This window comes from Brachyistius frenatus, unplaced genomic scaffold (assembly GCF_029030835.1).
Source record: "Brachyistius frenatus isolate BFR_SWC_R1_liver_20210118 unplaced genomic scaffold, ASM2903083v1 Contig_32, whole genome shotgun sequence".
Taxonomy (NCBI): domain Eukaryota; kingdom Metazoa; phylum Chordata; class Actinopteri; family Embiotocidae; genus Brachyistius; species Brachyistius frenatus.
In genome coordinates, this window is record NW_027210631.1 from 182028 (window position 1) to 205228 (window position 23201).

Genomic DNA, 23201 nt, shown 5'->3' on the forward strand with positions numbered 1-23201 from the left:
TAACTCACCAACACACACACACACACACACACATACACACACAAACAGGATCTTTTTTTTTTTCTTCTTTTTTTTTTTTTTTTTTTGGCTACTACCCACAGCTGGAAATTGGATGCTGTGCACAAATTGTGTGCGTGGATATGCAACAATTCCCTCTCTACCTCTCTTTGCTTCATTCCCTCTGGATCCGGACACTGATTCTCTGTCCTGCTCGGTATTGCCAAGACTTTGAAAACGAGAGAAGGAGGCGGCGGCGGCGGCGGTTTGGAGATTATTGCAGCTGCAGCACACAGTGCACAACAAGCCACTTGACTGGGATATTACTTACAAGTTTGGATAGCTCGCGTCACGAATGTAGCTATTTTCTTTAAAAAAAAAAAAAAAAAAAAAAGCCCTGTGCTTCCCCCTCCCGCCCCCCCTCTCCCTCCCTCCCTACGGTGCTGTTTCCAACATGGGTGTTGACTGAATGGAAGAGTATCCCCGCTGCTGCTACGGAGGTATGAGGATGCACTAGTGAGGATTAAAAGCTGCGCCCAATCATTCCTGGACCATGCAGATTCTGCCGCCTAGGACGTTATTTGTGTTACTAGCCCACGCGCATGTGTTACTATCGCTGAGAAATAATGGAGAAGTTCGGACTGAAGAGGACAGCAACAGCAGCGTGCACTCTGGCAGGACTTTCCACGGGTCGCTGCGGGAGAGTCACCAAAAGAAAGCCCGGGACCGCGCGCTCTTGCCGGGGTACGCCACAGGTGCGTCTTCGGCGGAACTGCAGGCGCAGCGGGCAATTAGCAGAGGGATCCTTAACTCCACTCACCCCTGGAAGAGGGTAATTACCGGAGAAAATAGGCGACTGGGACACAACAAACGCGACTTGAATAGGACTGTGACACCCATGGTGGATCCCAACGCCGTCTCACATTGGGACCCGATGCGCCACCATAATAAGAGGATAAAGTTGAATGGCGGACTTAGTAGTACGGGGACGCCAGCAGGTGGACACTACAATGCGGCTAAGCCCTCGTCAATAGGTCGGGGGGACGGAGGAGGGGGCTCAGAGGAGGGCGACAAGCACAAGAGAGGCACAAAAGACGAGCAGAAGAAAGCGTGGAAGAGGGGGAGAAACCGGCTGAACAAAAGCTCCTTGGTTTTGGCTCAGCCTCACGCGTCGCCTTGGGAACCCATCCCCAAACCGGTGGCCCTCACTTCCACCGACCTGCCCTTTGACCTCTTTACCAGGCGGCCTGAGTTATTCACTTTCAGAGAGGAGAACCCCTGGGACGCCACACCGATCACCCCTCCCAGCTCGCAGGACTTCGGGGACGAGATCAAGAACCCCTTTTACCCGGTGACAAGCGAGACTTACGGCGCTTATGCGATCACGTGCGTCTCCGGGATCATTTTCCTGGTGGGGATAGCGGGCAACATTGCCATCCTGTGCATCGTGTGCCAGAACTACTACATGAAGAGCATCTCCAACTCTCTGCTGGCCAATTTAGCTGTCTGGGATTTTGTGCTCATCTTCTTCTGCCTGCCCATGGTGGTTTTCCATGAACTGACAAAGTCTTGGCTGCTGGGAGAATTCACCTGCAAAGTGGTGCCCTATGTGGAGGTAATTCCATCACTGTCCTGTCTTGTGTTTGGCTTTTTCATTCTGGTCTCAGGGACAATTAGCTCATCTTGTAATGGAGATGTTTTGAAGCATCTCCTTCGGCAGGGATTACAGTCACTGTCATTTATCATCCAACATTGTCTGAATGTGATCACACCTCGAAAGTGACACGAGACATCATCTGTCAGACTTTGGGCTATGACAGTCAGGTTTCTTGCCGCTTGCATACAAGGACAGAGTTGAGTTTCAGTTTTAAAGCTCTGACAGGCCTGAAAGTAAAGAGCCAAAACCATAATATGCCACCTCAGCCAATAAAAAGACACTCTGCCACTTGTATACCTGATGCAACTGGAGAGAGTCTCACCTTCCCCTCAAGGCATAAGACACACACACACACACACACACACATCAGGATGTTTTGACAATAGATCTCCCATCCACCTCCTCCTGTTGCTTCCACTTTACCTACAACTGATAAAAAAAAGAAATGTTGCAGGTAACCTATTTTTGCACCCACTCCCACTGCTTGTCCTTCTTTTTTTCGGTTTGCCTTTCACTCACCTGTGTTCATGAGTAGCAGAGCGATGCTAGACAGGCTGTTTACACCATGCTGAGACCTTCCCTTTTGTGTTGTGCGCTAAGTCCAATTACACCAGTGTCAGACTTCACCCACCAGGTTTCCATCAGCTCAGGGGTCCAAAGCTTGTTTTGGATGGCCATTGTCCCAACCCGTCTCAACTGGCGAGACAACATGTGTGTTAAAAGAACTTAATGGGTGGCATCTGAGATTCACGAGTGAGAGGTATGTTGTGTGCAGCCAAAGGAGGATGGAGCAGACTGGGTGAGGAGTGAGAGAGAGAGTCTGACTCTGTTGTACAATCAGTCAGCGAGCCAGAACAGGTGACCAGCTGTATCTCCGCCCTCCAGACGCTACAGAGCCCTCACAGAGGAGGGGACTCTCACATAATGACGTGATATATGAGCAGGTGAACGGCATGTTATTGACCTCATACTGAGTTTGAAGAGTAGTTTCAGCATGGTGAGGCTTAATTGAAAAGACATTTATTATTTATGTTTATAGAGATGTGAAGAGCAGTTTCTGCGGTTATAGAAGTCATTTTTTTCAATCCATGACCAAACAAGGCTTTTATCTGGTCTTTTCAAACGCAGGTGTGTAGACTCTCGGTTAAATAATTGTGCAAGTTAACGTGCCACAGCTGGAGAAAAGAGGAATTCAGGGTCGTGACCTCCCTCTCCGCTCATATTCTCCTGTCACCGATCAATCAATCCATCCAGGATTTCAATGATCTTTCTTGTGAGTCTTACTGACCCTAAATGAAGAGTTACATTATGCAGTTACACCTCCAGCACAGCTTCTATTGGTTCCCTTTTTTGTGGAGTAATTTCAGGAATTTTGCGAAATTGCAATCTCCTGCAAATATTGCAGAGATTGCTTGGACTTGCATTGATTATTGCGTTCTCAAGATTAAAATCCCGTTCACGATTTCCTGGAGGGACTGACACGTAGACAGAGTGAATACTCTTGTTTGTTGGAGGAAAAGTTATAAAAGCAAAGTTTTCCATGCATACATCTGCAGCAGCATATTATCCTACATCAGTAATAAGTACAGATGATATATATTGCATTGCACCCTCCTCACTGACCACACACACAATGAAATATGTATGCTCTCATTTGCTATTGCTCTGCTGTACAGTGTGTTGCAAACACCTCGTGGCTGCATATGTTTTAATTATTGGGGGATCAGACAGAAACAGGCCCCCTCCATGTGGTATTGCATATGAGCTACCCAAGGACCACAGGATATTATTTAATAACCTGGCTGACACGCTTCCAGTCTACAGACCACATGGCTATTTTTAACACCGAGTATGTGTGTGTGAAGAGGTGGTAAGCACTTGTCTCCATGTGAAGATTCGTTTTATAGTCCATATCCATCAGGACATGTTGCACAGGGTCTTGTCCGTGTTCTTTACAGAGTGTGTGTGTGTGTGTGTGTGTGTGTGTGTGTGTGTGTGTGTGTGTGTGTGTGTGTGTGTGTGTGTGTGTGTGTGTGTGTGTGTGTGTGTGTGTGTGCGTGCGTGCATGTGCGTCAAAACAGGCCGTGAGTAATGCAGCCCAAGGCGTCCTGTCTCCCTGTGGAACACTCAGTGAAACACACACACACACACACACACACACACACACACACACACACACACACACACACACACACACACACACACACACACACACACACACACACACACCCTATGGAGCGACTTCATTCTTCACTTAACCTAAATTCAGTCACTGGGGATATTAACATTTGAAATAAAGACACACATACTCCGTCACACATGCTTGCTTCTACACACAGACATGAAACCCAGCTTCAGGTGTGCATGCAAAAGCAGAGGCCGGTATAGATCATGTTGGACCGTCCGCCTTCTGTGGTGCTGCCTTCACTAAACCTCGTTTTATTCCGTGTTTAGCCGAGTGTGGATTTTGCCAAACCGCAAAGAGAAAGCCATTTTTGGGTGAGAAATGTGAGCAAACACAGCGGCACAGTTGTAAGAAAGCTTCACCAAAGATGCAGCCAGCCTGCGTTATTTCAGCGCTGCTGTCACTGCAGACGACCCCTCTTGGCAGTGAAGCACAAAGCGTCAACTTCAGGCCAAACTAATGGGCCGTAATTGGGGATTTTCGCACCTGGCAGTAGATTTGGATAAGACTTGAAACTAGAAACAAATTTTTAAAAAAAAAACAATAATAATAACCGGCGCAATAAGCATTTTATAAGCCAGAGGGTGAAATGAGTCATTCGTCAAGGTTCATTCAAAAGTATGCTGCTGTAAGTCGGTGATTTAAAAACATTTGTCTCATTAACCTTACATAAAGTGACGCTTATGACTCATTGTGAAAACACAAGTTCAGGATTTAAGATCTAACAGAAGTAATAATTATATTTGCATCTTTTTCAGAGCATAGTGAGAGAGTGAATTACTTTTTAGCGTAAACTAAGTCATTTATAAACAATAGATCTGTGTAACAGCCTAATGATTGCTCCCATTAGTAGACAGACACGCATGTGTTCACGCTTTTTCTTAACCTGATCAACAGCTAATTGTCAGTCATCATCATCATCCTCATCATCATCATGAGACATAAATCTTGCAACTAGCTAAAGAGTATAACTGCCGTTATGGTGTTGTTGGCAAATCCAGTAACAGCACAGGGTCAATATCGTCCTTTAGATTGTGTCGACATACTCTCAGAGAAAGTAAGAGAGAGAGAGAGAGAGAGCGAGAGAGAGAGAACAGAGGGGAGAGGATGAAGAAAGCGAGAAGATGCAATACATTGGTAGGGAGAAAGAGAGGAAGAGGAGGGAGAAAGAGAGAATAGGGCTGCATGGAACCAGAGAGGGCCAGAGGTCGGACTTAAATTGGTGGTAATGGCAGGACATACATCAGCTTGACACGTCCACATTCACTGCTCCAGCTCACAAACAAACACTTTCAAGTAACTTAAATCTGAATCACAAATTTGGTTGCTCTGTGTGGCTGTTTGCAGGACCAGGAGAGCCCTGATGCAACACCGCTTTACTTTCTTTTGTTTCGATATTCCAACATCATAAGTTCCCCCAATAAACCAGCATAATTACTGTCACTAACCCTTTAATAACAGCACTAAAGACCTCCACCATCTTCTTCTATCAAGAAAGTTGATAAAAAAAAAAAAAAATAGGTCAATTCTCTCACTTTATACATTTCTATGCATCCATCCGCATGTCTGCGTGTCTTTTTGTCATTGTATCTTGCTAACTATCTCGCCTGTAAACACACGCGCACGTACAAAGTCAGAAGGGTGTGCTGATCCTCCAGATGGGTCAGATGGCCTTCTTTCTACTGATCACTGCCTGCGGCTGTTCTCCCTATGGCACTCCCCCCCCCACACACACACACACACCCTCCCTCCCTCCTTCCCTCCTTCTGCATCAGCTATCTGTGATTAGAAACCAGCCTCAGGGGGACAACACACACACTTACAGACGGTATGAAAGCATTTGGGCTCGCTCACTCACACACACACACACACACGCACACGCACACACACACACACACACACACACACACACACACACACACACACACACACACACACACACACACACACACACACAATTGCCCCTATGCAGTTACAGTATACAGACAGTGTAGCAACTCATAAACACCAAATTAAGCACACAAACACGAGATCTCATGCCCTCTGCATTCTCCGCCTGTCTATCAGGCACGCCAATGCTCGTTAATTGGAATATATGTAAATTATTCAGGGTATGTAATTAGTAGCTCTACATTATGCATTATGGTGAGTCCATTGAGTCGGCTCTTTGTCCATGGATGAGTAGATATTGTGTTATGTATGTTGAGACAAGATCATGCAACAGCGTGAAGCCAAGATTGGGGTGGCTGTTGGATCCAATTAACCAAATTGATAATTACCCTTGTAACTATGACATATTCATTGGATGATTACCAGTATAAATCAGCTGGTGAAGTGAGTAAGAACAGCGCATCGGTTTTAGATCAACATGGAACAGGTCAGCGTGGAGCCAGCCTTCACAGAGCAGCACCGAAAATAACAGGAAAGATTTTGTATTTTCTTTTGCCTCCATCAGAACACTTGCAGGCAGGAATCAATGACGTGGAACGGGACTTTTCCAGCAGCCACTGTACACTGAGAGCAGAATATATATTATTTTTAATGTCCAGGGGAAATTTGCCACAGGTCAGGATATGATTTAGTGGAAGAGAAATTTATTGTGTGGAAGAAATTGCCTCAGACACACTATAAAAGACTGAGACAGAAAGCAATGAAGCAGAGCTTTGATGCTATTAATGTAATTAAAGAAAAGACAGGAGCACTTATGGTACTTATTTGTGACTTCTATGGATTGTACAGCCTCATACACAATAGTAGTATCGATCTCCTCATCTAACTCGAGAAAGAAAGCAAGTGTATTTGTTAAAATGTCAAATTATTCCTTTAAAGCCTTGAGGAAGTAGTGGAAATTACAATTCCAAGAAAATTTAATCTGCTGAGGAAGTTAATTTACAACTGATAGAATAGAATAGAATAGAATAGGTTAGGTTAGGTTCAGCTTAACTTGAAAAAAGTACCTTTGCAAAAGAGTTCTCAAAACAAGGACCATCTACTTCACTTCAAACACAGCTTCAGTCCACACGAGAGCAAAAGTCCCTTCTAATACCATTTGATAACAACTAAAACATCTCCATGACAACTGGACAACTGCATCCACTGAGGAAGGTCACAAGGTCTGGTTGTAAGTGGAGTGTGTCTTGAGAATGTCTTTGTCAAGCTCGGACAGACAATAGCAAACAATACAATGCAATAGATACTGTCAGAAACAGTTGTGAAGCTGTTGCACTTCAAAGTTTTAGTCTCCAACATCTGACTGAATCTTTAAGCCCTCAAGGATAGATTTTGTCTGTCCATCTGTTAAAAAACCACACACACACACACACACACACACACACACACACACACACACACACACACACACACACACACACACACACACACTGTAGATGTACCTTGCATATTAATACACCTATACACACAATCCCAAATTTCAATAATTCTGCATAAATGTGGACACGTGCACGCTCACTCTCACTCTCACTCTCACAAATAGTGCAGCACTACCCTCATCACCTCTCTGTCTCCGTCTTGGACGTGCAGCCCAGCTGACGGATGGTTGCTGTCAAAGACAGGGTCTCTGGTTAGAGTTATGGTCTGCTGCAATAACCCTTTGTCTGCCTGGCTCATTACTATAACACTGCATGTGTGTGTGTGTGTGTGTGTGTGTGTGTGTGGTTGCGTTTGTGCGTTGTTGTGTCTCGCCATCAGCCTATTCATCACCTGATAACACCCATTACCCCTGACAGTGGCTGTAGTCGCATGCTCCACCAGTCCTTGTTAAGACCCAATTAATAACACAAGCCTTTGTGCCACCAGCTCCCAGGACCTTTAATCAGGAAGTTAATGGGCTGTTATTAAAAACAGCAGCAGGGGAAAATGTCTTCCTCACCTGCTGCGCAGATAGACCACTTGAAGAACATGTGTTGCGGATGAAAGGCCTTTTGATGTTTGTTTGTTTTTTTCTTTTTCTGAGCTCTTGAAGTCCAAGGGTGAGAAGAAATCGATGAAGCAAAGTGGAAAAACTGGAGCGAGCTCCTCCACAAGTTCTATATCGGCAGGTCATGACAAGTGCTTTTCCAATTTTACTGGGTAACTTAAAGAAGTCAAGGGAAATAGAAGTAGAAGAAAATTTACAGATAACCCACAACACCAAAGCATAAATTTGCTCCGTTGCCAAGAGAAAATAAATCGATACCACTCTGTCTGTTCGACCTATGTTAGCATGTAAACCTAAAATGGGGGAAACAGCTGTCCAGTCACTAAAAATAAAAAAATCAGTTTAAAAGCCACAATTTATAGTTTTACAAGTGGTTAGGTGGCAGACTATTTCTTTTCAGGCACATAAAGCCTGATAAAACTACAAATTTCTTGTATGTTTTTGAACATATTATACGTGTTAATGTGTTCATTAATGAGCTTTGAAGGTGCAGTTAAACAGATGTTGGGGAGAGTCTGGATAGCTCTTTCCCCTGTTTCCAGTGTTTAGCTTAGCAAAGACTGTTTTAGCAGTTTGGCTTTGATAAGATAAACTGGCTTTAGCTTCTTGTTCAAGGAGCAGACATCAATCTTATTGTCCAACTGTCTGAAAAAATATATATATATATAAAAATATATATATATTATTTTTTTTCCCCAGGGAGATGAGGAGGGCAAAGAGTCTATCTTGTTTACTTTTTTTTATTTTTTATTTTTTTTTTTATTTTATGATTATTGCATTACTGTTACTGTTATAATGAGTGAGACTTCAGTGCCTCAGGCTAACAGGCCGTTTTCTACCCTGTAGCTCGAGTGAACATGACAGGGTCAAGGCTGCTGTTTGGAAGAGGCCACATTAACATTGTTAATCATTCAGAAGATGCCATGGCTTACTCCTCTCCTCCTGTCACGTTGGACTGTCTCTCGCTCACTGATGAGCTCCTTTGCTATTGTTCTACTCTCTTCTTTCGTCCCACTCATTACTTTCTTTTCTCATTTTCTTCTTCTGTCCCTGCTTCACATTCCCTCATTTGCATATCCCCCTGCCCACAAACACGCACCCAGCTTCGTCCGTCCACCAGCCATGACTCTTGGACTCTCCGTCTCACAACTCCCACCCCCCACCCCCCTCCCTCCATCCCCTCCGGTACAAAGCCGTGCTTGTTCATCCTGCCCTTGCTCTCCGCCCTGACACGCTGATCAAAGCCGGGTTTCCTGGCCCTCCATGACGGCCTTTACAGCCATTCCTGCCATGTTGTTCGAGCAATGAAATATTCACCATGTGCAAGCACCTGTCCATGTGTACTGGATGGGTAGATGTGTGTGCACGTCAGAAGTGGGTCACACAAAGAGCTTGATATAATACTTCACAAAAAAAATTAAATGCAGAAAAACTACCTCGTTTTTCAAGGAATGTAGGGCCTGTAGCGATGGGCAAATCCTCCAAAAGAAATCAAAAACACTTCTCTGTTTTTAGTTGAAACACCAAACACTATTCTTTGAGTGAAGGGAGCAGACCTGCTGTGCATCTACTTCAGAAACAGGGTGGCACGTGTGCTTTGTTGTTTGTGTTTTGCTCATCCTGGATGACGAGCACAGGCTGTCAAAAATCCTGCATAATCTTTAGTGCCATGAAAGCTCGACACTGAGCCTCATCTCTGCATTGATATTACACAAAACAGACAAGAGAACGCTGCAAAAATATACAGAACGAACCGAGATGATTTCATGCACTAAAATATTTTATACATTATGGATTAATCTGTCCAGATTTGGAATAAGACGCTCACAGAAACACACTTGGCTAAAATCTACTCCCAAGATGTCCTGAAAATAAAGTCAGTTAATACTAAATAATGAATGCTTATTACTGACTAAATTTTCAAGATAGTTCACTACAATTACAGTTAGAAGATTGCAGCAGGACGACAGGTGATAAACCTTCTGCAATTGCATTGATCAGTCACAGTTCAGAGAGCAGGAGCCCGGGGGCGGTTTGTCCTCCCCCCCCCCCCACTTATCCCTCGCAGTTCCGTATGGTCGCCCCTCATTAGTCTGGTTAGGACCTCCATGTGTGTCAGGGTCAGTGTGTGTGTGTGTGTGTGTGTGTGTGTGTGTGTGTGTGTGTGTGTGTGTGTGTGTGTGTGTGTGTGTGTGTGTGTGTCGGCCCTGCATGCACGGAACATCTTGCAGTGTGTGTACATCTATATCTGTCCAGGAAGTGTGTGTTTACAGCACTAAAGCCGTGTCTCACTGGGGCCATCTGGGAAGCTGGCTGTTGTAATTAAATTTGATATGAAGGGAGGAAAGAAGGACGGAAGGAAGGAGGAGGAGGAGGAGGAGGAGTGTATAAAGAGGAAGAGAGGGAGAGGACGGGTGACAAAAAGAGGAGAGATAAGTCAGAAGGAGAAAAGGTATAAGCAAGGTGAGACGGGATGGAGGGGATCAGTCGGATGTTTGGCCAGACTGGTGCTGGAAGGAACTGGTTCATGCAAGGACAGAAGTGCACACACACACTCAAACACACACACACTCCTGCATCAGAGGGATATTTTGCGGGGTGCCCACGCTGCCAAAATGATAGTTAATCCAACAGATGCTTTCAGATGCTCAGGAAATGTGCGAGCTCTCTCGCAGTTTTGTACATTTTTTTATATGGAGAGCGCGGCGGCAATGCCAGGTAATTAGCTGCTACTTGAAGAGTCGGAGTGAGAAATTAACAGGAAAACAAAGGAATGTTTTGGAAATTTGTTAATTCGCCGGATTGTCAATGAACAGGAGGCGTGACAAATACATCTAATTGAGCGAACGCGGTGATGACGGCTTAGAATCCGCCCTCTTGCTCGCGTGATGCGAGTGTGGTTTCCGTCTGACGGTGCTTTCATTTCTCTTTCTCACACTTGCACACACACATTCAGGCACACCACGGACAGTTAATAGCAGCTCGGAGACTTCCACTGCGCTGCTGTTGCTCCGCTGCTTGTAATTGGAGCGGTGTCAGGTGCACCTCAAGTCCAATAGCATTTCTGTTTGTGCTGCTGTTTCTTCATGTGGTGCTGGCTGACTCCCTCAGCTGGTAGAAGGGTTTTTGTTTCTGTGTGATGCAGAAGCATCTACTTGTTTACTCTACTGGCAGCGCTTCTTTAAGATTCTGAAAAATAATACAACTTTCTATACCATCAGCAATTTTATTTTTTTTTTTTTTTTTATTGACTTCAGCTTTGACACAAACGTTCTACCTGTTAAAATGAGTGTCGCTTATTACTTGTACGAGGCTGCCGTTAGTCCAAGACCTGCACACGGCTCTTCGGGCAACACGACTCACGCCAGTTCATTCGATGTCCAAAACGACTAACATGACTTTAATCCTCATGAACTTCTCCGTGTCTCTGTGCTCAGGTGGCCTCTCTGGGTGTGACCACATTCACCCTGTGCGCTCTGTGCATCGACCGCTTCCGCGCGGCCACCAATGTCCAGATGTACTACGAGATGATAGAGAACTGCACCTCGACCACTGCCAAGCTGGCCGTCATCTGGATCGGCGCGCTCCTCTTGGCCCTGCCGGAGCTCCTCATCCGACAGCTGGTGACGGAGGACACGGGAATCCCGGACGAGCCTCCGGTCCAGCGCTGCATCATCAGGATATCCACCTCCCTGCCAGACATGCTCTACGTGCTGGGCCTGACGTACGAGGGCGCTCGGCTGTGGTGGTGTTTCGGCTGCTACTTTTGCCTCCCGACCCTCTTCACCATCGGATGCTCGTTGGTGACGGCGCGCAAGATCCGGCGTGCGGAGCAGGCCAGCGTGCGCAGCAACAAGAAGCAGATCCGGTTAGAGAGCCAGATGAACTGCACCGTTGTGGCGCTGGCGATCGTCTACGGAGCGTGCGTGGTGCCCGAGAACATCTGCAACATAGTTTCGGCGTACATGGCGGCCGGCGTTCCCGAGCACACCATGTCGGTGCTCCATCTTCTCTCCCAGCTGCTGCTCTTCTGTCGGGCCGCCGTGACGCCGGCGCTGCTGCTCCTCCTGTGCCGCCCGCTGGGCAGGGCCTTCCTGGACTGCTGCTGCTGCTGCTGCTGCAACCACGCTCCCTCCTCGGCCACGGCCAGTGACGATAACGAACACGAGTGCACCACCGAGCTGGAGCTGTCGCCATTCAGCACCATCCGCAGAGAGCTGAGCAACTACACGCCTGCTGGCTCCAACTGCTAAACCGATATTCCTCATCAGGGAAGATGTCACTAGTCTGCTATCTGCCTGCGGCTGGTATTTCTCACACTCGGCTAGGAGAGATTTGCCTTACCTAGTCCGCTCACTCACATTCTCAAATGGATGCGTGAACGCAGTTGGACACTGAATAATCACATTCAGCCAGTGGTCCTTACATCCTCAACGTTCAACTTTACAGTAACTGTATAACCCTTTTTTTTTTTTTTTTTTCCAGGACAGCTAATGGAAATCTTTTCACTCACGCCCTGGGGTGCTCTTAAAACAGGGTCAGTGCATATTTCTAGCAATCATGCCGGAAACCTTTAAAACTTACAAGCCTCCCCTCTGTAGGACTTGTACGCCTAAATATCTGCGGGCAGGTGGGACGGCCTCGTAACCTGACTGATGCCTGGTTCCTCACCGGAGATAACACGATTCTGAAAAGGTAACGTTAACTGAATACGTCACACTAAGAGAAGTATGTCAACAGTCAGCGATAATAAATGTATTTGGCCACCGTGGCTAATATTTATCAATGCCAATCACCTTCCAAAAGTGTCACTGTTGAAATGATGGGGACTTAGCCAATTAATCATAGGTGTGCACCATGTATAATAATAGATACACCTATGTGGGCTCACACTGCCTACAGAAGTACACAACTAAGTTTACAGAAAACATCAGCTGTAAATGTACAGTTCATATAATGGTGCACGTACGCGAACAAGGCTCACGATAATTAAACTAGCGCAGGGCGTCTCGGCGGAAAGGACAGTTTGCAGAAGGAAAACACAGACGCGAGATTACACCGGAAAGTCCAAATGTACACAACACTACGTTGAAAAATACCCAGTCGGACTCAGAACATCACTGGGCTGGTCTCAGAGTACAACAAACACGGACACGAGTGGGAATAAAAGGTTCAGGACGGACTAATTGAAATCAAATTAGAGTGGAATGAAGCGGAGTGGATTGAAACGCCGCCGATTAAATTGAACGGAGTGCAAATGAATCGAGGGGGAAAAGTAATGGAACATAACACGGTGGAATATAATTGAAAGGGACGGACTCGGCACGGCCTGGACTGAGAGAAAAAGTATCTGCACTACACTGTTGGATCATGTCACGCCTTACACTTTGGGCCGTATGTATATACTGTACACTTTCTTTGGTGCTCTTATGATGAATGCGCTGTAAACAACAAATCCATAGGTTCAACTTAGAAACGCAAGGAATTGAGCTGCCTACTTTGTTTCAGGTCAAGGAGACAGATTACGCTCATGTGTGGCTCGATTACGTGAACAGTGGTCAGGCTAAAGAAAAACAAAAGAAAAAAATCATGGAAGACGTTGACCGAGCTGCCGCACGCGCAGCTTGGAAAGCTTTGCCGTCAGTTGTTTGACAGACCTACAAGTTTAGCAGCACTTTATTTTACGGTACATTAATGTTTACTAGATCACAAGTAAGAACTGAAAAATGAAAACTAACATTGTACAGGTCTGTAGACACGTTAATAAACTGGTGTCCATATTTAATTATTTCATTGGTACAGAAATATAATTACTGGTAGTTCTATAATGTAATAAATGAACATGGAAATAATTACCAATCATCTAATCCATAACTAAACCACATTATTAACTTGTAATTTTTAAAAGTGCCAATACTGCATATTTACTTTGTAAATATTAGAGAACTGCTGGAAGGTTGTAAATATACAAGGAATTATATATTTGTACCAATAATAACGGCAAAGTTCATCGTAAATACAAAGCAGCGGTTTTTATTTTTGTTATTTATTTACAGGTTATTTATTTGCAACATCTGAACTGTAAAACAAAGTGCTGCTATTAACTCGGAGACAAGACCACAACCGACCGCTCGCTGAAGCCCCTCCAGCGATTTTCCCGTCACACTGCAGCGACAGTAACTCAAGTCTGTCGAGGTGTGAAAGGATTCTTGTTGCTCAGCTTTTAAACACAGTACAAAAAAAAAAAAAACAAGCTCAGAGGTGTAAAAAAAAAAAAAAAAAAGAAGTGTTTATCTTCAGTATAACATCAGGTGGAATCGTCAACATGTCTGCAGCCTACGATACCTACAGGGCATAGATGCTATCAGAGTTTAGGACAATGTAAGTGTCTCCGTCTGCTCTTTGGATAAATCGGTTTACACTTTAGCAGCCCCGGTTATTGTAACCCGAGATGGCGTCAGGCTGGCCAAACACAAAGTCCTCATCATAAAAACCACATACGGTTTGAAAGTACAGGCAAAGAAGTACGCAAGCGAAACGAGGAACAAGGAAACCGCGAGGACACTCAGCAGAAATGCAAACGCGCCGCTTTTTGTTTCCACTCCCATTTTTTAAATGAGTTGAAATAAAAGATCTACGACTCGTGGCTCACCGAGGTATTGATTAAACAGCATGGACTCGTCGCTCTGCATGATACAATTGTACATTTTAGAGTGGGGGGGATTTTTAATTTCCTCTTGTGAAGAACGGGGGTGAAAACAAAGGTGCTGTTTTCACTTTTTTTTTTTGGCGAGTATACATTTCTTTGCCGGGAACATGTGGCTTTAGCGTCAGTCTGTCAGCGTGAGCACATGTACAGTGTGTAGCCATGAAGTTCTCGTTTAAGACGGAGGGCTCTCGTTTTAAAACGGCAGGAAACGTTAAAAAGTCAGCCAAAGACAGCATTTTCAACCAGTTTGTGCCACAGACGTCAGCCTGGTGAGCGAGCTGCAGCCGATCAAATCCCGTGCACAGTTCTTGTTTTCAGCGTGCATCGTCACCGGTGGCCCGTTACAAGTTAGAAGCTTGTTTTAGTCCATCTCTGTCTGACGTCAAAGACTTACGAATAAAGCTTTTGACAGTAAATCTGCCACCTTCATCGCTGCGAACTGCATTGACTGCATGTGCTGCACCGGACTGGAACGTGGACTGACATAGCAACAGTAACTAAGAAGGGCGGAGCCTAGCGAACAGTCAATTTTAGTGTAAAAAAAAAAAAAAAAAAAAAGAAATACCTCTTGACCTCTAAAAACCCTTTGTAGTTTAATTACTTGAGCTTTTAAGGAGAACCAATGAAATGTTTTTCACAGTGTGTCAATTTACAAGTGTATTGTACTGTAAATCTGTTTTCTTAATCCTACTAATCAGACCTGGGTCAAAACAAGGTTCAAACCACTATGTCACTTATTACAATTTAGACATTTGACATTTTATGAAAAACTGAATTGCCTAAACATTTACTGTATCGGGTGTTATGGGAGGTGTATGTTCTACGTTAAAAGGTGGCCGTGGGCTCCCGACGATGACCAGGATGACTAAACAGTGCTTTTATTTGTGAACTTAAAAATTCAATTATTTTAAAACTAAATGGTGACCTCCGTGATGACCCAGGTGTGATGTTTCATCGGTATACTGTATATTGCGATGAATCTTTTGCATATGATTCTGCACTGCCAAACACCTTCTCTCTCTGTCTGTCTCTTGTGCTCTTGTGGTAGTAGCACTCTATCTCTGGGTGTCTCTTCTCTTAGCATGGAGGTCAGTTTACGTTTAGCTCCATCACTACAGGAAGAAGAAAAAAAAATAACATAAATCAGCTGCAGCCCTTTGGCTCTAATGAACTCCAGTTTACGAGCTCCTGGAGATCCAGGTGGACGTAGCCTCTGGTTGGCGCGGCCTGCAGTTCTTCAGGTTAATGGAGGAAACGGGCAGGAGCGCGGCAGCTCTGCAACACAATGCCCTGCAGCCTCTCTGGCATCTCTTTTTATTACCATCACTATCAGGGTGTTGTGGGCCAAATGTGTAAACCTGTCCAGGGATCTGTTATTATGGCCTTTTTTTTTTTTTTTTTTTTTTTTTTAATCGCAGGTTTTTCCCATTAAATCACAAAAAAAACAAAAAACAAAAAAAACTTGGAGAGTTTTTTTTTTGCCTGTAATTCATTGAGTTAAAGTCTTCATCTCCCGCCTGCTTTCTGGTGGGGCTTCCTTGTAAACTGGCCTCTGAACCTGATTATCTTTTTTTTCTGCATATTTCTGGAAGTATAGCTCATAAATGGCTCAGTGTGTAGTAACGTGGTTGAAACTATTGATGAAGTGATTCTTGTAAATCAGTCAGTGAGACGTTTATTCTGAACTTTGTGAGTATCTTCTTCACTCTGAGCAAAATGTGTCTGTATTTGATACCTGAAAATGTAAGCACACGACCACTATTGTCTGGAAGTCTTGTCACTGGTTTCTAAATAGCTTTTTATATAGCCAAAAAAACTGTCCCTTTGTTTATCAAAGAACTTTATCTTGAAAACTGTATATTAAAATCCTCAATGTACTGTTACTCTTGTGTTGATTTATTGGGTGTGTTAAGATTTCTAGACTTCTGCAGTGATGAGAGTAAATTTAAAGCTGCAGTGTGTGAGATTTAAGTCCTGTCTCGTTTTACCAACGTAGAGCCGATAGTGTCACTGTAATGTCCAGTCTGCCCTCAATCAGGTCTCTTCCAACTTGCGTACTCATGTCCTGCTGTTACTTAGTATTTTGATTTTATATGATTAATGATTGAAAAGTTAGATTCTAACGATCCCAGCTGATTGACGAAAACAATCGTGATCGGTCGGGCTAATAATTTATGTTCTAGCTTCCTTATCTCCGTCTTCAGCGAGACCGTAGCTAAAAACGGACACTGCGAAGCCAAATATTGACGCCTTCAGTACGGTTAGTGTTGTTATTAGCTTCACTAAAGATCCACTTTGAATTCTCCAAACAAGGTCAGAAAGTCTCGTTTGTTACATAAAATGTCTTCAGTTTGGTTCATAGCTGTAGATGATGGGCCACGTATTAAAAAAATAAATAAATAGCTAGCCCAGCAAACATTATCACCATAAATAATGTTATACTATATATTATAGAACTGTTATTTCTTCATGTTGTGTTTTATAATTTTGGTGCTAGTGCAGCACCATCTTTAATCTTTTCCTGTCTCACTTCACCAAAACTCCCTCTTTATAATCGGAAGAACTCTGCCGGTTTATACGAAGCAAAAATTAATCCAGCCTGCTTGCCAAAAGGTTTGTTGCCATGGATATTACTGATGTTAAAGGGATACTGAAGCAATTCGTTATTGCTTTTCAATAAAGCGTGGGGGTTGACAAACCAGTTATTATCAAAGCAGCAGAGGATGAGAGATCCTGACTTTTAATGAGTGTGGGTCAAGCTCCAAAAACACTGAATACCACAATTCCCATAATGCAACTTAATTCGTTAATAATTGTTATTCAAGGAATTATTTTTCTCGTTCCTTATTATTATTCTTTCTGGAGGAGTCGCGAGTGGGCGTGGCCAAATGGCTCGCCAGCGCCCCCTAAAGAGATGCCCCGGCGGCCACATTTACCTACATTCACCAAATCCGGTGGACACGTGTATCACACCTAGACGCACAAAAAAGTTACATTGCACCGTTACGTCAACTCGACAGGAAGTCCACCATTTTGAATTTAGTCGCCATTTTTGACGATTCGCACATGTTGTACTTTGTCGAACTTGTCCTAGGGATTTTTTCAAAACGACTTGAATTTTGTTCTAGGGATAGAAAACATGTTTGGGATTAAAAGTTATCAAAATAATTCGTTTTCGTTGATGCGTGTGCCCGTAAAGTGGCAGCCATTTTGAGCACCTCGCCATGAAACTACAAGTTGCTTTAAATCTTATGTACATGGACCGACCTTCTCCAAACATCACAGGTATGATAACAGCCCCGCCCTGAAGACACCTGTGGGGTAATATTCGCTCATAGTCGTAGCGCCCCCTGTTGGCCACTGGAAATTACACTTTTCATACTTTCACGTTCTACATCGAGCTGGTTGATCACATGAACCTAAAGTCGGGTCACAATAACCTAAACATGTAGTTGATGATATATGGAGACATTCATTCGACTTCGTCAACGGGCGTCGTCGTGACAATGCTGCAAAGTTGGATGTCTCGCCGTGACACAGGAAGTTGATGTTTAAAGTCAAAGGATGCTTGAAACCTCACGAAATGTGTCACATACATCCGGCGTGGTGAGACGATACATCTGATGTGTTTTGCGAGTGGGCGTGGCCAAACGGCTCGCCAGCGCTCCCTAAACTGCAGCTTCGGCACCTAGTTTCACCTACATGCACCAAATTTGTTGGACTTGTGTATCACACTGAGATGTACCGAAAAGCATCTCGGCATCATGAATTTGTTTTCGTCGATCAGTGTGACCGTGTCGTGGCGGCCATTTTGAGCGTCTCGCCATGAACCTGCAACTGAGTGTAACTTTTATGTATATATTCCGATCTTCCTCAAACATTAAATCTTTGATTGTAGTCCCGCCCCGAAGACACCTGATAGTAATATTCCGTCATAGTCGTAGCGCCCCCTGCTGGAGACAGGAAACGAGACAAAAATAGCAACTTTAAGCGGGGACATGCGGTCCTTCACAAGCTGCACGTCAGGGAAGGCGGCTTCGGGGAGGCGGCGCGCAGAGTGCGAGGGCCCGTACATCACTGCTTGCAGTTTTAATTAGAAATTGGTTTCACTTTTCAGAGAACCAGAAGACATCTGGTGTCCAACAGTTAACGTTAGTTAGTTTAAAAGCTCGTGTAAAAAAATATCATTTGCATATTGATAGATTTTCTTTTTAATATATTTTAATGAGGCAGAAGGACTAGATGTCATCTGACAAGTTCTTAATTGAAGTTTGTTTTGGGTGGAAAAGCCACACAGAGTATTTTATATGCCTTGCACTGTATAACATGATAATTAACCAAGATATGTCATGTCTGCTTCAGCATCCTCCCATGACTGTCCCTCTATATGTCAATAATCTGTCCTTTTCCCAGTGGATCACTCCTTCTGTGTGTGTGTGTGTGTGTGTGTGTGTGTGTGTGTGTGTGTGTGTGTGTGTGTGTGTGTGTGTGTGTGTGTGTGTGTGTGTGTGTGTGTGTGTGTGTGTGTGTGTGTGATTACCTGAGTGAAGGCAGGTGTGCTGGAGCCAGAGCAGAACCACACCAGCTGCACCTCATTGCCACAATCAAGCCGACGACAAGCACCCAGCTCTGCCACCATCACGCTGCCAGATTGTAATTACTGCTCCGTCAATCTGCACACTCTTGCTCTTTGAATCCAAATTTGTGCTTATTTACCTGCCTTTCACAGCCCGACTGGTCCCCTCATCCCTGCAGTTCTGTCTGCTCTGTCTCCAGCTACTGGCTCCGTGTCTCGTCTCCCTGGCTTCCCTTCTTCCTCCTGCTCTGTCCCTCTGTCTGCTCTGTGGCTCAAACATCCGCAGCCTCTCCAGCGACACTCCTAACCTGCTTCATTGGTCTCCCCCTCCTCATCCTCTGCCCTATCATTTCCACAAATGTCCTCAATAAATGATATTGTACTTGCTACCAGCTCTGCTTTGTCAGTGTGGATTTGGGTCAACCAGTCCTTACGCCTACATAACAATGTTCGTATAGCTTGATGAAAAAAATGTTGTCAAACAGCTGTCAGCTATTTCAAAATCTACATCATTTCTAAGAAAGAATCAAAACAATTAGGCATCTGTGCACCATGAAGAAAGCCTATGAGGCCTTTGTAGACATGAATGCGATCATCTTTTGGCATTGCTTTACAAAAGCATGTATCTTATCTGTAACTGACCACTTTTTCCTCCAGTAAGAGACATGCTCTTTTTACTTGTGGCGGTAAATAACATCAGAAAACCGATCTGTCAACAGGCTGCTCACGTAAAGCACATGTTCGCACTCGTAGGGTCACTTGTACCAGATCAAAGCGGAAAATGATACTTCTTAGCGCTGTTTTATTCTGCAATGTTGATGATAAGCCTACATAAACTCACACAGATTGACAGGTGATGCAGTCAGTGGACAGTTTTGATGACCTGTCAACCTGTGTGATACCATCATTGTCATTCAATCTAGGGGAGGGAATCAAAACAAATCCGGCGGCCGCACTCGAGAGCTTTATTATCATGTAGTAGTCTGAACAGCTGATGAAAGCTGTTTACTGCAGGTGCATCAGGGTTCAGAATAGTTTTGCAACATTAAACAGTAATGCCACTAATTATTATAGCAGCATTAGATGTAAAGTCAAATATGTAGAAGAGTATGCTAATTCTGCAGTGCCTGAAATTGGTATGCAGTTTGCAATAAGTGCACAAGCTTCACTACAGAAATAAAAGAGGGATTTTTCTCTTGAAATATATGAAAAGAAAACACTCCCAACTCTGTTCTTCTTTGGGAATAAGTCTGAGTGACCCGGTGTCCTGATTTCATCAAGACACTTCTACTACAGCTGTACTACGGCAAAAAAGTGTCTTCATTTTTCTTTCCCTTCACATAACAGGGGACCCTTTAAAATATTCATCAGTGATGTATCACTGTGCTCTGTTCTCCCAACACATCCTACACACACCCTTTTCTTTCCCCCGCTCTGCTCTGTCTTGTCTTTGTCTGTTGCATCCAAAGTGTTACACAACCATGACGATAGCGGCCGACGTCCTGGTTCTGTGTTTGCGATTAGAACAGAACTGTTTACGCCTCCTGCAACAGAATTAAGCGTCGTGTTGGAAAACTGTGCAGGCGCCAGAAAAGCTTCCACAAGCAAAGACGTCATTTCTCAGTCCCCCCCCCCCCCAGAGGATACCGCTCCCTCCCACTGTTCTGAGTAGGTGGTCTCTTTCATGCTTTCTCTTCATGTTACTCAGTGTCGTTTTAAAACAGAATGAGGGGGGCTGAGGAGATGTAGGAAAAGGTGAGAGAAGCACAGACCTGAGGCTGAGAATAGGAGATGTCTTCAGACATCAGCATTTGAGTTGTGATTTCTTAAACTGGCAGTGAGAGGCAAGAGAGCAGAGAAAAGCATCATACATCTGATTCAAGTCAAATATACCGGAGGCAGGCTTCAATAGTTCACACAGTAGCGTTGTTGTCAAGGCCGAGAGCAAGTCATGACGAAGACCAGAGGGTATCGAGAACAAGACAAGACCGAGACTTTGAGCGGTTGAGACCAAGTCAAAACAAAGACCGAGCCAGGACGAAGTAAAGTCAAGACCAGGACCCGACCTGTCCGAGTCCCAACACACCGGCATTGTAAAGAGCACGTCCACGACCGACCGAGACCACGTCATGATCCAGACTAGAGTACATAGACCAAGACAAGACCAAAACTTTGAAGGGTTAAGACCAAGCCAAAACAAAGACCAAGCCCGGGTCAAGACCAGGACCTGACCTGTCCGAGTCCCACACTGCATGACACACTGAGGATAAAATATAGAACACGAAAACCATCAGCACTCCTCAAACTGATCTGAAAGATCCACGTCATCATAAAAACACCCTCAGAAAACAGCTGAAGATGTCTCTTCATTCGCCTCTTTTATTCCCGGTGCGTGTGCCATGACAAATGGTCAACAAGTAACATATCTGATCGGCAACTTACCGTGTACTCGAATGCAAAATTGCCACTCTTAGAGCAACATGCCATGTCTTTACGGCCAGGCAACGCAGACTATTTAATATGTACATTTTTCATAAAAGTGGAGATGCATTACTTCAATCTTCATTCGCTGCTGACACAACCTTCCCCTTAGCTCTGTCACCCAAGTGAGGGAGCGCAGTACCACAGCGTTACTGGCGAGGTGGCAAATAGCTGGCAAACAACTGAAACTAGTGCCTTAAAACATACCTAGTTAAGATGTACAGGTCAAATTTGCTAAATCTTTCTGAGTAGAAGGTTTGGTACAGAGGCAGATTGCTAACGTCAGCTAGTGTCACTTCTTAGCTTCCTCTCAGTTTGATCCTGCCGTCTCCGTGAGCGCTGCGTTGCAGAGTTGGCATGCTGCTTTGGGTTTTCTTTTGGACGCTTGTTTTGCAGATGAACTCTTTGTGGTTTAGGTGGCTGAGTGTTATTAGATCTGGCCGACATCTCCTCCATGACAACCACAGCTCCATCACCTGTCTCCTGCATTCATGTCCCTGGACTGTGTGTCAGCGGAGTGGTGACAGCCTGTAAAAGTTAAAAAAAAAAAAATTATAATTAGTGACAAGTCAAGTTATTGATTGCATTTGAAGCAGGAAGTTTTACATCCAGTCACAGTAATGATGCTAACAAATAAATTAGATAATACGCAGGCAATTTCTCTGAGCTCAGACCTTTAGAAAGTGGCCTTGAGACCAAAACTGACCTCAAGTGCTACAACGTTACCACATAAATAAAACGACTCAAGCGTGACGTGATTTTAAGAATCTAAAAGACCATTATTGCAAAAAATGTCACTCATTTCACACTTTGAATCAAATCCACCAACACCAGTCATTCTATCTGTCACCTTGAGGCAGAAAATGAGTAAATTATAAGGTGATGAAAAATGAGGAATTGTTCACTTTGAAATGCAGCACGATTGAAGCTTTTTATGTATTGTCTCCATATCTCTATCGCTCTCCTCCCCGCTGTCACAGAAGAGACCTTGCATGTGCGTGTGTGTGTGTGTGTGTGTGTGTGTGTGTGTGTGTGTGTGTGTGTGTGTGTGTGTGTGTGTGCGCGTTACGTGGGGATCTCGTCCCAGAAAAGCTGACAGGCGATGTGCGAGTGATGTGTGTGAGTGCCACTCATCTTGATAATTTCCCCCCAAAACAGTTGGCCTCCTGCCAGTGCACTTGCTCACGCTCAATCAGCCTCAATCAGCGACATACTTGCTAAAGTGTCTGCAGCCCTGGCTGCGTGTCGGAGTGTGTGCGTGGCTGGCTGTTTATCTGTCTATTTGTTGTTTAATTATACGATTCTCTTCGAATGCCTTTTTCCCCCCCAATTCGGTTTTCTGCTGTCGAAAAGTCTTTTCGTGATCAAACACGCACAGAAGTTGTGATCCAGTTTTTTCCAGTCAGTTTTTGATCTCTTTCACTGTGCTTCTATTTTAGGCTTTGAAGGACCAATTCTAGGCCTCGATTACACAACAATGCACAGCGGTATAGCTGCACTGTTCTCACTGATGGGACAGCTACAGTATGTGACATAGAAATGTTTCATGAACACCTGATTTCTGTGATAGACAAAGTTTTCTTCTTCCTCAAAGGTTTCTGTCTTTTCAGGCAAAAATATAACCCCATCCTAAAACCTCCACCTCTACCACAGACACAT

General features: G+C 44.4%; 1 protein-coding gene and 1 long non-coding RNA gene across 2 annotated transcripts in view; one reads left to right on the top strand and one right to left on the bottom strand.

Moving 5' to 3' along the window:
- Nucleotides 1-412: 412 nt before the first annotated feature.
- On the top strand, nucleotides 413-16368 carry gpr37b (G protein-coupled receptor 37b). Its single transcript, XM_069700003.1, has 2 exons — nucleotides 413-1612; nucleotides 11214-16368. The coding sequence occupies exons 1-2, from the start codon at nucleotides 551-553 to the stop codon at nucleotides 12027-12029; spliced, it is 1878 nt and encodes a 625-aa protein (XP_069556104.1). The 5' UTR covers nucleotides 413-550; the 3' UTR covers nucleotides 12030-16368.
- A 4881-nt stretch (nucleotides 16369-21249) lies between these two features.
- The window catches only part of LOC138621756 (uncharacterized), a 58350-nt gene continuing 56398 nt past the window's right edge, over nucleotides 21250-23201 (bottom strand). The window contains exon 3 of the long non-coding RNA XR_011310961.1: nucleotides 21250-22070. This is a non-coding gene — a long non-coding RNA (uncharacterized lncRNA). The remainder of the gene's footprint in view (nucleotides 22071-23201) is intronic.

Excerpts from the sequence above, each read along its gene's own strand:
- gpr37b (XM_069700003.1), top strand. The coding sequence starts at position 551 with ATGCAGATTCTGCCGCCTAGGACGTTATTTGTGTTACTAGCCCACGCG. Across the intron at positions 1,613-11,213 it reads AAGTGGTGCCCTATGTGGAG|GTGGCCTCTCTGGGTGTGAC; the intron begins GTAATTCCATCA and ends CTCTGTGCTCAG.